This window comes from Oryzias latipes, chromosome 16 (assembly GCF_053564925.1).
Source record: "Oryzias latipes strain Hd-rR chromosome 16, Olatipes_Hd-rR_3.1".
NCBI classification, from domain to species: Eukaryota; Metazoa; Chordata; class Actinopteri; order Beloniformes; family Adrianichthyidae; genus Oryzias; species Oryzias latipes.
This window is the reverse complement of record NC_136252.1, coordinates 34,296,792-34,309,238: the sequence shown is the minus strand read 5'-3', so window position 1 is coordinate 34,309,238 and position 12,447 is coordinate 34,296,792. Positions and strand designations below refer to the sequence as shown.

Genomic DNA, 12,447 nt, shown 5'->3' with positions numbered 1-12,447 from the left:
CTGACACACCCTCTCCTTTCCTGCTCACCTTCACCGCCGCTGCATCTTTTCACCCCAACACGCCTCTTTGTGGTTCCGTGTGGAGTTTTTCTGCCGCTGAAAGTCTGTCTCTCTTCCTGGTCGTCCCAGCCTCCCCCCCGGTGGAGAACAGGCTGTGCCAGGGCCCGATCCCCAACAGATCCCAGCTGTGCCAGATCCCCTGTCCCGTCGACTGCGAGGTGTCGCCGTGGGGGGCCTGGGGGCCCTGCACCTTTGAGAACTGCGATGACCAGACCGGAAAGAAAGGTGACGCATGTCAGAGAGCAGAAAGTTCACACTGATGGTTTCTGTAGAGCCGATCAGGATCGGCTTAAGGGGAATCAAACCCGAAATTTAAAGAAAAAAATTGTTTTAAATGTAAAAACAGATCTTCTACACATGAAAGAAATATTCAACATGACGGAGCTCAGTGAACGCACCACGCAGAGACGTTGTGGTCGATCGGCTTGTTGTTGGGGGTTTGGGTTCGGAATAAAGTTGATGGAAAGGAATTAAGGAGTCGGAGGAGCCAACTCCACCAATAAATCCAAACTCCACAACCTTTGGGGAGTGTCTCTGTTGTTGGTGTAAACTATACGATGCTGGTTACGGCCTACAGCTGATACAGAGATTAAATCGGATTATGTCACGGCCAATAGGGTAGGCCATTTTCAGCTTCCATATTGAATGAATAAAATGACAAAGACATTATTTTTATTTTTACTTCTGGGATTTATTTCAATAAATTCATGAAAACTCGACTCCAAAGTAGCCAGAAATACAAAGATAAGAAAATCTGAGCTGGTGAAATCATTTTATCAAACATGTTTTGATATTTATCTTGTATTTTATCCTCAGGTTAAAATCAATAGAATTTATTTGTCTGTGTAGAAATTGACTGAATCAAAGGCAAAGAGGCTGGAATCTGTTGGAAAATCAAAAGTCAAACTGGAAAATCTTCCTGTGATTTTTCTTCACTGACGTGTTTTTCCTGAACTGCAGGGTTCAAACTGAGGAGACGCCGGATCAGCAACGAGCCCACGGGGGGCCCGGGCAGCTGCCCCCACCTGGTGGAGGCGGTGCCGTGTGACGAGCCCGCCTGTTACGGCTGGCAGCTGGCCAGTCTGGATGAATGTTTACCCGCCGACGGGCAGCAGTGCGGCTCCGGCGCCCGGCAGCCGCAGGTCCGGTGCATCAACAGCAGCGGTGAGCGGAGACGGAGGCGGCGGGCCGAGCAAAAGTATCTGACACGCCATCGGACCGGCGTACAGCCAATCAAACAGCGTGACGTCATCATTAGTCGCAGGTTTACTGCCGGTTTTGGTACCTACAGCGGTACCAAGATTTACAACAACAGTCGTCTCAATGGGTTTCATACCGATAATTTTGTAACAAACATGAATCCTAAAGTCACAGAATTCAATAGATTCATCTGTTCCACCTCAGAGATAGTTAGCCGACATTAACTAGGGACCCCCCCCCCCCCCCCTGCATTTTTAACCCCCAGCCGTGAGCAGGAGGGAAGAGCAGGTTAGATGTCGCTGAAAAATCTCCTGTTTTCAAGGTCAGCCGTCTGCTCACCCCCCAGCTCTGCTGTTACGTGAGGAGACTTTGGCGAGGAACCCTCCCCTCCGCTTCCATCCCTGTGAAAGCTCTTCAGCTTTAACGCCACGTGTGGTTCGGTTTGCCGCCGCTCCCCGCAGTCCTCATGTCCTCACGGACAATTAACCCTCCTGCAGTAAATCAAATCGATCTTCTGAGGACTGGAAACAGCCCAGCAGTCCTTTAGGTAACTGCGACAGCTGAGTTCTGGCAGAACCTCCTCCTGACTTTGGCGGATTGATCCTCCTCTTTCACTCTTCGTCTGATGAAGATGGATCTGTTCTGTTTGGGTTTGCGACCTCGCCTCAGTGAGTCTCGGTCATAAAGGCCACGCAGACGTCAGAAGGTCGATACAAACCTTATTGGCTCCCTGATGGGGCGGGGGCTCTGTCAGTTCTCGTGTTGTAGCGCCAGAGTTTGCAAAAGTCCTCTTTAGCTGAAATTCTGCGTGTCTGCAGCATGGAGGAGGATGTGGGTTAATGTCATTCACTCACTGCTTCTGCTGGAGCTCATCTATTAAACATGAATCCCGGCGTTCCAGCGCGGGAGCTTCCTGTGAATCCGCACAGTTATTCCAGAACCGAGCGTTCAGAAACATCTGTTTTTAATAGACGTTTGAAGAACACACCTTTAAATGGGAGCGTTCAAACAAACCACCGGTTCATCCACGGTCCGAACAGAAGACTCCATCGTCTGCAGGGGAAGAAATTAGACTTAAGGAAAAGAATAATCAACCAAATCTCTGTGAAAATATCAAATAAAAATGATAAGTTCTCTTTCTATAAATGAAAGGAGATGCTGTAGATAAATATCTGTGAAGATGGATAAAAAATAAACCATCCAAAACTCGTTTTTCATTATTTTCCTGAAGGTTTTTCATTAGTTTTTTCATTTTGTTGCTAAATTTTTTCACTAATCTGCGAAGTGTTCAGCCACAGAGATGGAGAAAGAAGTTTTAGGATCATTTGATTTCAGATTTGTGTCGTCTCATTGATATTTACAACCTGCAGAAACGTCCTGTCTTCAGACAGACTGGTCTGTTTCTGCTGCAGCTTTCTGTCTGAACGAGCAGCACAGTTACGACCCCTCCAGGGGCGCTTGAGCTGCTCCGTGTCTGATGTAAAAGTCTGCTTTACAAGAGTTAAACAGGGATTTATGTGTGTGTGTGTGTGTGGGGGGGGGGGGGGGGGGGTTATGTGTGAAAAAACTGCAGGAGCGTAAAAACATGGAGACCGAACTCACGAGAGCTTTAGAGCTTTCATCAGGTTCTAAATAAAAGCAACTTTTTGCTTTAAATGAGAGAAAAAACTGAGACAATATTCTACAATAACCACTAAAACTGCATTTAAAAATATGTATCTTTTATAAATTACCCACATTTTTATCATCAGGACACAATGGATTCATAAATTATAGTCTTTTAGATTTTTTGAAAAGTTCTGGTTCCTCACGTAGAATTTTCACTGATAATCACGAATGAAAAACATAAAACCACGAAAAGAAGTACATAAAAACACGGCAAGAACACGTGAACATGCTTCTGTTGAATCACCTGCCGTCAGCACCATGGTCAGCGCCCGCCACAGTCCCTCCCACGCTTTGTTTTCATAAAACAGTGGGATTCCACTTGTCCGCACCAGTTCAGAGTCAAACTACGTAAAATGCCTGTTAACTGCGTAATTCTCAACCAAAAATGTTGAGCAGCTCCAAACCAAACGTCAACCTGTCACTCATCTGTGCACAGCGGCAAATTAGGAACACTTGCATGTATCACAAGGCGATCTGTGAGGCTCCGCCTCTCGCTCCTTGTGGGTGCCGCCCATTTCATGACGTAATCCTGCGGTCGGCCTCGGCAGCGTGTCTGCATTCCTCCCACGAAAACAAACAACATCTGAACTTTAATAATATTGTGTAAATAAAATGAAAGCATGTAGCCGATCACCGCTAGCTCCACGGAGAAAGTGGGCGTGTGCGTTAGCCTGGGGCCTGGAAAGGGGGGTTCCTCACTTTGTGATGTCACAATATGAGAACCCACTCGTTTTTGTGGATTGGGAGGGGCTGGTGCTCAGAGAGCATATTTTAGAGAAATACTCAGAAATGTTTGAATGGATCAAAATACTATTTGCGGTTGTTTTTTTTGTGGGAAATGAACATTATATTACACTTAAAAGCAAAAACCCTTTAAAAGACACAAAGTAGTGAGCATGTCTCTGAATTTCATTAGAATCTAGGGCACTAAATAATTCTTTAAGGGTCACGGAGTAGTGAAGGAATTCAGAAAAAGCAGTGGATTCCAACAAAACGGCCCGTTTGGGGCACTTTGTTTTGTTTGTTCTTGTGTTAAGTTGTGCAGGGTTGACGTCTCGCGTTTCCTCTTCAGGTGAGTTGGTGGACAGAACCCTCTGCTCAGCTTTCCCGCCTCCAGCGTCTGTCGCTTGCGATGTGCCTTGCTCCAGAGACTGCGTGCTCAGTGACTGGACGTCGTGGTCCAGCTGCTCCCAGACGTGCTCCAGCAAGACCATCGAGGGGAAGCAGATGAGAACCCGCTCCATCCTGGCCTATAACGCCGGAGAAGGTGAGTCGCTGCCCCCCGGTGACTCGCGTCTGAGCCTAATCGAGTCGCCGCGTGAATCCCTGATTTCACACCCGCCTCCAACCGCCCGCTTATCTTCCTCCCGGTTGTTCCTGTTGGTCTTTCTCCTCGCCTGACACTCCCGTCTCTTTATCTTTAAGGTCATTTCTCTGCACGTCTTCATTTTCTGAAGCTTCATTCTCTGTCTGCCTGCTTGTTCTTATCTGAGCGTGTGCTTTCCTCGCAGTCGCCGCCATGGTTGTGGCGTGGATCACAGTGATGGAGGGTAACAGATGCCGTCAGAAAAACCTGTTTCCTGTGAAAAAAGAAAAAACACTCATGAATGCTGAAAGCTGACAGATTGGATCTTCCTCTGCTGACGGATCGGATGACACTTCAGCATCTGACTAAAAACTGCTAAAAAAACAAAAAGATCAGTCATGAAAAATGCAAAAACTGCTCATTTAAGCCAGTGGGATTTATTTCAGTTTTCAGTTCAACTTTTGAGGGTAAAGTTTATCTGAACCATTAAAATGGGATAAAGATTTCCCTTAACTCACATCTGTCAAAGTGGAAGCTAAATAATCAGACGCCAACTTCAGCCTCTTCAGACTTTTAGTTTTGCAAAAACAAGTAAATTGCTAAAAAATAAATAATCTTATTAATAACAAAATAAGAATTTTTGTTTTCGCCTGTTTAAAAACAAGCACAAAAAAAACCTGAAGAAGAATTTAACAAAATCAGATTTGGGGTTAAATACCTGATTTTCTTATAAAAGTTTCAAACATGAGGAGCCAAAAGAAGCTTGTTTCTCCCTGAAACTGAAATGAAGGCTGGAGTCAGACTGCAAACATTTGCTCCCCTCAAAGTGATCCAGAGTTCGTTTCCTCCGATAATCAGTCTGAATGCACCCAAGTGGACTCTGGTCCAGAACCAGGAACAGCTCTCTGACCCGTCTATGAAGGTGGTGTCGGTTCGTTTTCCAATCGGACTGATTTTCGGTTCTCTCTGAGTTTCCTCAGTCTGAATACGATCCGTCCTCGGAGCGGAACAACTGGACCAAAGCGGCCTCCGTAGCCGCCGTGAACAGAGAAGGAGAGAAGCAACATTTGAGCTGCGGACAAATGAGAAGCAACGTGTTGTTGTTTTCTCAAAGAGGGAAACGGCTCCAACTGTTAGTTTGTGGGAACTTTGATTTGAACGCCTCTGAAAACGCTTTTCTGTGTGTGGTTACGCGGCACGCACTCGAGACGTCACCCTGAACGCTACCTTGTAGGTCCTGAACAGAATTCCCTGAAAAACAAATCACAACCATGAGACACAGCAACTCACTGACATGTGATGAATGCAGACTCATTCAGACAACTTCTCACTGTTTTCCCCACAATCTACACGCCATCAGCACTAATCAGCGAACCTTCATCCCCGACGTCTCCTCATCCCTGCAGTCAAAGCTCACAGCTCCTGTCAGGAGCCGCCTTGCAGCGTGAACCGCTGAACCAAAGGAACCAGTGGAGAGTTAGGTTCCCGACGTTTACAACTGGTCATCCAAATATCACGTTTTATTAAGTTAACTGTCCCGATTAGGACTGTAAAGCGCAGCACGCCCGTCTTTCTCTTGTTGCTTTGACCCGTAGCTCCTGGCCAATGACTGACGAGATCTTTCGTCATGTGTTTACTAGCTTTGGCCCGTACAGAATGATCCGCTTGATGCCAGTCTGAATACGGACCAAACGCCAGGTTCTGGACTCGATCCAGAACAAAGGAGTTTCCAGTCTGAATGCAGCAAAATAATACAACATAAACAGGACTGAGAGTTTTTGACAAACCGCAGTTAAGAATTTTTCCTTCATGATCGATTTACAAACGGTACTTCGGTCAATGAAAATGGGACGCCATCAATACCTCACTACCAAATCGGAGTCCCTAAATGGTCAACACGCTGAAACCTGAAACACGCATTTACACAGACTTTTCATGGATGGCGGTCTCGTAAATGTGCGTTTCCGAGACGGTGTGAACGTAGCTCCAGAGATGGGAATAAATCCGATTTTTTTTTATTTCTTCTTCCCGATCCCCTTTTTGAGCTGTTGATAATCAAAATAGTTTTATTTGGACAAAGTTTCTTTAAAACACAAACAAGCAAAGTTGAAGCTTTCAGGATTCACAGTAATATTAGCTGCTAGCGGTTCCAAACCTCTAGCTAGGCGTCTGTGTGGTAGAATGAGGCCGTTTACCTGGTCGTGGAGGCCGTAGCCTAGCATGTGCTAGCATGTAGCGTGTGGTAGTTCAGGCCTGAAGCTCAGTGCTTTGTTGTTGTGCTGTAGCCTCAGTTCATCCAGCTGTGACATGTCTAACATCTGCATTCCTTCAAGGTCTGTCGCGGGTGCCCAAGTTCCCGGAGCTTTTCGGTAAATCTTTGACTGTAGACTAGAAGAAGTGTGGTTCTGAAGGACCTTTGCTTTCCAATCAGCTCACAAACAGAGTCTGAGAGCCGGCGTCTGAAGCTCCCCCTGCAGAGTTGATGATCTGATCAGATGCAGGGCAGAGCGGGAGAAGTCGGAGCTGCATATTCATGAAGGCAGAAAATAGTTGAAACTCATTGGGTTCATATGAAAACCCCAAACGCTGGTAATTAATGCACTGATGAGCCAATTAATGACCTGTTTAGCATAACTGCCTGTTCACTGCTGACTGCAGTGGGACCCTGGGAAACCCAAGCCGCTCGCCCGGCTTGACTCCCATCCGTTGAGTGACAGCTGCAGTGCACGTCAAGGCGCTGCGTCTGCAGGTTCGTGTGGAAAAAAGCTGAGAATTGCTAATGCAAACACGAGTTCCCTGAAATGTGGGCTTGAGAAAAAAGAACGGTTTGGGAGCAACCAGCCGGTAAACTGTGGGTCAGGCGGTTTGTGCTCTCGGCGTGTGTTCTCCATCACACACCTGCTGGAGCTGCAGCCCTGGGAGTACTTCCTCGAGCACACGCCGTCCTCTTTTGTGACGGTAATGTTTCATGAGAGCTGCTCCACATTTCTGCAGCGGCGGCGTGTCACTACAGCGTTGGGACCGCCGTCTCCCCGTGAGCCTGCTCTCACAGAGGAGGTGTTTTCAGCCGCCATGAGATTTGTTTGAGCCCCGGCGCCGCTCGGTGATTGCCCCGCTCGTTTAGGAACATCTTTCTGTCAAATTCAGCCAGGAAGTACAAGTGCCCCCCTCCAGCCTAAGCTGAGAGCTTGATGGAAAAAAAAAAAAGAGGACAGGCCTCTTTCAGCTCATTGAGCCTGCAGTTTGCTGGCTGACGCCTCCCTGGAGGGAAGAGAGAAAGACGGTCAGAAAGAGGGCAATAGCTGTGGGAGTGGGACTAAAGTGCTGCATTAAAAAAATGTGACTTTCTCAAGGCCTGGAACATGAAAATACCCTTCAGATAAAACCCTGGAAGTGCAGTGAGAAGGTGTTCGTTTGGATTTTTACCGCCTTATTTGTGCTTCAGTCCCACCTGCCCTAATAGGTGGATACGGCTCTAAAATGGTCGAACCTGTGCGGGGCAGCGGCCTGCGCCAAATATGGCGTTCGTACGGGCACGCCGCGGGCGACAGGTCGTAGTGAACACTTAGACAACACGTAAGGGTAGAAGATTTCAGTATAAGCAGGGAGGCAAGTAAGTATTTGTTCTCCCAATCAGAAACCGTGGAGGGGGCCGACATTTTGATCTTAGGTGGACGTCTGCTGGAAGACACATCATCTAAAATAGCTGGAAGCATTATTTAAAAATAAAAAAAGTTATTGTTATGCTGTGAACAGCTCTGTGAACAGCTGAGAAAATCCACGTTGGTATTCGGTACAGTCACATTGTTCTCTCTAGCGCCGTTTTAAAGCTTGAAATTAAATGAATGCTTAAATATAAGTGCGTAAATTCTGGCTGCAGCTCTTCTGCTTAAAAATTTTCCTGAGTCTTATTTCCATTTCAATCTATAAATATTCTATGATCTATAAATGTTAGGAACCCATGAACATTTTGGCAAAACCACATCATGAATGAGACGTTTCTGTCCCATTAGAGCAGTGGTTTGATCATAACCTTTGATGTTCTGATTTCTGAATTTAAGATTAAAAAAGGCATTTCTCCACTGAGTCTAGTCCATCCTTCTGTCCCTCAACTGGGTTGCTGGAGCCTATCCCTACTGTTGGCCAAAGGTGGGCTCACCCTGAACAGGACTCTGGCGACAGAAGAACAAACACAAACAAACCGCTGCTTTGTTGTTGTTTCTCATGTTGCACGTCTAAAAACTCACATTTTTGTTGACAAACAAACGGAGGTAAACAACAAAACAATTTTCGATGTAAACAAGAGCAAAAATGAACAGATTTTGGATCGAACCGCCGTCAGGTCTGACACTATTCAAAGACGTGTTTGTGTTTCACGTCGCAGTGCAAACCGTGTTCTTGCTCCTGCAGGCGGCGCCCTGTGCCCGAACAGCAGCGCCCTTCAGGAGGTCCGTAACTGCAACGAGCACGCCTGTACGGTGTACCACTGGCAGACGGGGCCCTGGGGCCCCTGCACCGAGGACCCGTCCTCGCCGTCGTTCAACGCCTCGGCTGTGGTCCGCAGCAGCAGCAGCAGTCAGGGCCCGTGTTCCCTGGGAATGCAGACCCGCAAGGTCATCTGTGTCCGGGTCAACGTGGGGCAGGTTCCTCCCAAGAAGTAAGTCTCTCCTCCGTTTCGTTTGAGAAACCCATGAGTGGTTTGAACGGTTTCAGAGAACTGGAGTGAGGCGGTGTGACCTCACTCCAGTTTCGCCTATATGTCGTCTGTTCAGACGCCATGTTTTCTGAAGCCATGTAAATGTCGGGTGGTGGCGGTTGAATCTGTGGCCGGTGGAGATCGCTGCTGCAGGTCTCCGTCTTCCGCCGTCCAAACCTGAATTGAGGCATTTTTTCTTTGTTTCAAACAATCCTCTTCGATGCCGATTCTCCTGATCGGAGCGCTAATCACTGGAAGCGCTAATCAGGAGCTGAAGAATGGAGGACAGATTGGTTTTCTAACGTCTAACGTCATTTGTTGAAGAGGCTTTTTGTTTGGCATTGCAGAGAGAAACGAATGTTTGATTTGAGAGGTGAGGGGAGACGTTTGAATGGACGTCTGTTAGATGGATGAAGGTGAACGTAACTGAAATAAAGACCAGAAACCCGTGTGACGGGGAGCAAAGTGACAGCGGGAGAGGGAGAAAGATCACAGCAAGAACCCGGCGAGGCTCGCTCAGCGCACGCCGCGTGAGGTTAACTCCCCGTTCATATCTTCTTTTGGCAGGCGAGTGCAGATAAATAATCCGGATGTCCCTGAAAGCTTAATTAACCTGCTGTTTTAGGCACTGCTAAATTCCCATTGATGATAATGACAGTAATTAAAGGGGACTGACACTTAAAGGCAATTAAATCATGAGGTGGAGGAGAGGCGGGAGGTCTTGAATCTTGAATCTCTGAGGACCACACCGCCTGAATTCAAAGCAGTGCCGGTTCAGGTTCCACCTGGAACCAGATAAGCTGGACTGATCCGCTTCACGCAGCTGGTTCTGCAGTCACAGGTGATGCAAACATACCACGCTCCAGGTGAATGCTCCATTCTGATGGGCTGCAGGGTGTCTATTAAAAAGTGATGGTGGGTAACCGGAACAGTGGACATTCTGGACATTGGTTGATGCATGTTATTCCACAGTTTATCTCCAAAAATATCCACTTTATGGTGGAAATGTCTTTGATAAAAGCGATCCAGGAAGTTGTTTGTGGACTTTGTTTCTTTGAAGCAAACGTTTTCTTCATTTTCTGGACAAAAACAAGCAGTAAGGGGGGAATTTTCCCCTAAAGATACACTGAGGACATGTGACACGGGTTCTTGAACGTCTATTTGGCCCAAAGTGTTCCCCCTGGACTGTTGCTGCTCAATACTTCCACCCCCTACAGCGGGAGTCTTGGTGCAAAATGTCAAATCTGTGCAAATCTGGTGAATGTTGCTCCAGGGTTTTTTCTTTCACAGCTCTATTCCAATATACCAAAGAGCCAAAAACGCAATTTTTCATTTCTCCTTCATGATCAATATTTAAAGTGTTGGCATTTCTGTGAATTAAAGGAGGCTCAGTCCATTCGTCACTACAAAATCAGAGTCCTTCATTGGTCAAAGTTCAACTGTATACCGTTTCACCTATGGTCATGAGCTCTGGGTCATGACCAAAAGAACGAGGTCAAGCGGCTGAAATGAATTGGACGCTCCCTTAGAGCTCGGGTGAGAAGCTCGGTCACCCGGAGGGAGCTGGTAGTGGAGTCGCTGCTCCTCCACACCCAGAGGAGCCAGCTGAGGCGGTTCGGGCTTCTGGTCCGGACGCCTCCCTGGTGAGCTGCTCCGGGCAGGTCCCACTGGTCCGAGGGCCCCAGGGAAGAATAGGTCTCTCAAGCGCGTCGTGGGAACGCCTCAGGGTCCCCCCAGAGGAGCTGGAGGAAGTGGGGAAGTCAGGGCATCTTTGCTTAGACTGCTGCCCCCGCGACCCGGTCCCAAAAGAGCCAAAGAAGATGCATGGATGGAATGGATGGATACCATTTCCTCCAGCTGTAGCAGAGCGAGGAGCAGGTTCTGTTGCTGCTACCATGACAACCAATTGTCTCAAATAGTCCATTTTCCTGCGAAAAGTTATTCAAATAATATTAAAGTACTGATAAATAATTGGACATTTATTATTTTAGTAGTGACCATAGTATAATAGGAATAACGCCGTCCAGTTGGCTCCGGTCCATGGCCTCGTTGGGGATTATCGCTGACACATTTTCATGTCCACTGCATCGCTAGACTCCACTTATGGCAGAGGAGCCGCATGCTAGCTGTGTAACTAATAGGTATCCAGTGGAGCCGCTCCTCATCCTCACAGCAGGTGCTTCTGATAATTGAGCTCAGTGCAGATGCTGTTCCACATGAAGGTCAAACACTTGACCTGAACATGACTGCGTCTTTGTGCCGCCGCTGCACACTTGTTGTTGACGTCTGCTGCAGTGCTGCTTGTGTGTCTCAGGTTCACTTTGCTTGTTAAGGTTCAAGGAAACCACAGAAGAGGACTTTAGAAAGATGGAGCCCTGTTACCCAGATGGTCATGTGACTAAAGAGGGTGGACGATGCGCTAAAGTGCGACTGAGGATTTCAGTGATTTAGACTGTGTGGAGCTTATAGGCAGTACAGCATGAACAGAAGTGAAGAGGAGCGAACAAACAGCTTGGGTTGTATTTTATTGTACTTTATCATTTTTGTACTTTTCTATCTGTATTTTTACGGGTTGCCACTATTGCACACTATGAGTACCGGTACCTCTCCATTACTATAGCAGGTTCTTGTCAAGCATCTCATGGCGTTGTTGACCTCGTGTTGGTCTTGCTTATGATAAAATAAAAATGTTTTTGACAAAAGTATCAACAAAATTGAAGGAGAAGTTCTGATCAGACCTGCAATATTTTATGAATTAAACTGAGAGGAAGACCAGAGACAGAAGTGGAGGTGGAAGAGATGAAGATGATGGGAATGTAGAAGATGGATAAGATGGGCTTCAAAAAAGACCAAAGAGAGGCTTAATAGATGAAATAAAAAAGAACATGAAGTTCATTACCTTCATAAAAGAAGGTGAGGAGGATGGTTTAGGTGGGGGAAGTGACTCATGGTGACATTTAAAGGGGAGGAAGGTCAATTTGTTGATTTGGCTGAGATCAGACTAAAGTAAACCTCCAGCTGCTTGTTTTCATTCATCAAAATCCTACAGTGTACAGACTGTACACCAACATAATCCAGAACTGTTTTTATCTGCTGAAGTCGATCTTTAAACCTCCAAACTGAGGAGTTTCTGTTATGGCGCTGTCCCTGGTGCTGAAAAACGTGATTTTCCTTTTTCCTTCTTCCTTCTTTTCACTTTTGTTTTTAACTTCCTTTGTTTTGTTTTTTAGCATACTCTTCAATCAATTCACTCAACCCCCAGAGGTTTACCAGATCTCTCTGTGTAGAATCTAACTTTCACTCTTCAGACACACAAACTCTACAGAGCAGCCCAAAAAGCTGTGCTCTGAAAGGACTCTGTGAAATTAAAATAAAAAAGAAATGGGGTTATAAAAACACACACAAAGAAATGGAATCCTGTAGTTCTCTAACTATTGTATTGTGTTTACACACCTTAATTTTTTCATATTTTTGTCATTTATCTTTATTTTTTAACCTTTAAATCAATCAGACAAAA

General features: G+C 46.4%; 1 protein-coding gene across 1 annotated transcript in view; it reads left to right on the top strand.

Moving 5' to 3' along the window:
• thsd7ab (thrombospondin, type I, domain containing 7Ab) overlaps positions 1 to 12,447 on the top strand; it is a 197,276-nt gene that overhangs the window by 112,754 nt on the left and 72,075 nt on the right. Inside the window, exons 9-12 of the mRNA XM_078933641.1 lie at positions 130 to 285; positions 1,021 to 1,224; positions 4,001 to 4,195; positions 8,645 to 8,891. Of these exons, the coding sequence (XP_078789767.1) occupies positions 130 to 285; positions 1,021 to 1,224; positions 4,001 to 4,195; positions 8,645 to 8,891 (802 nt within the window). The remainder of the gene's footprint in view (positions 1 to 129; positions 286 to 1,020; positions 1,225 to 4,000; positions 4,196 to 8,644; positions 8,892 to 12,447) is intronic.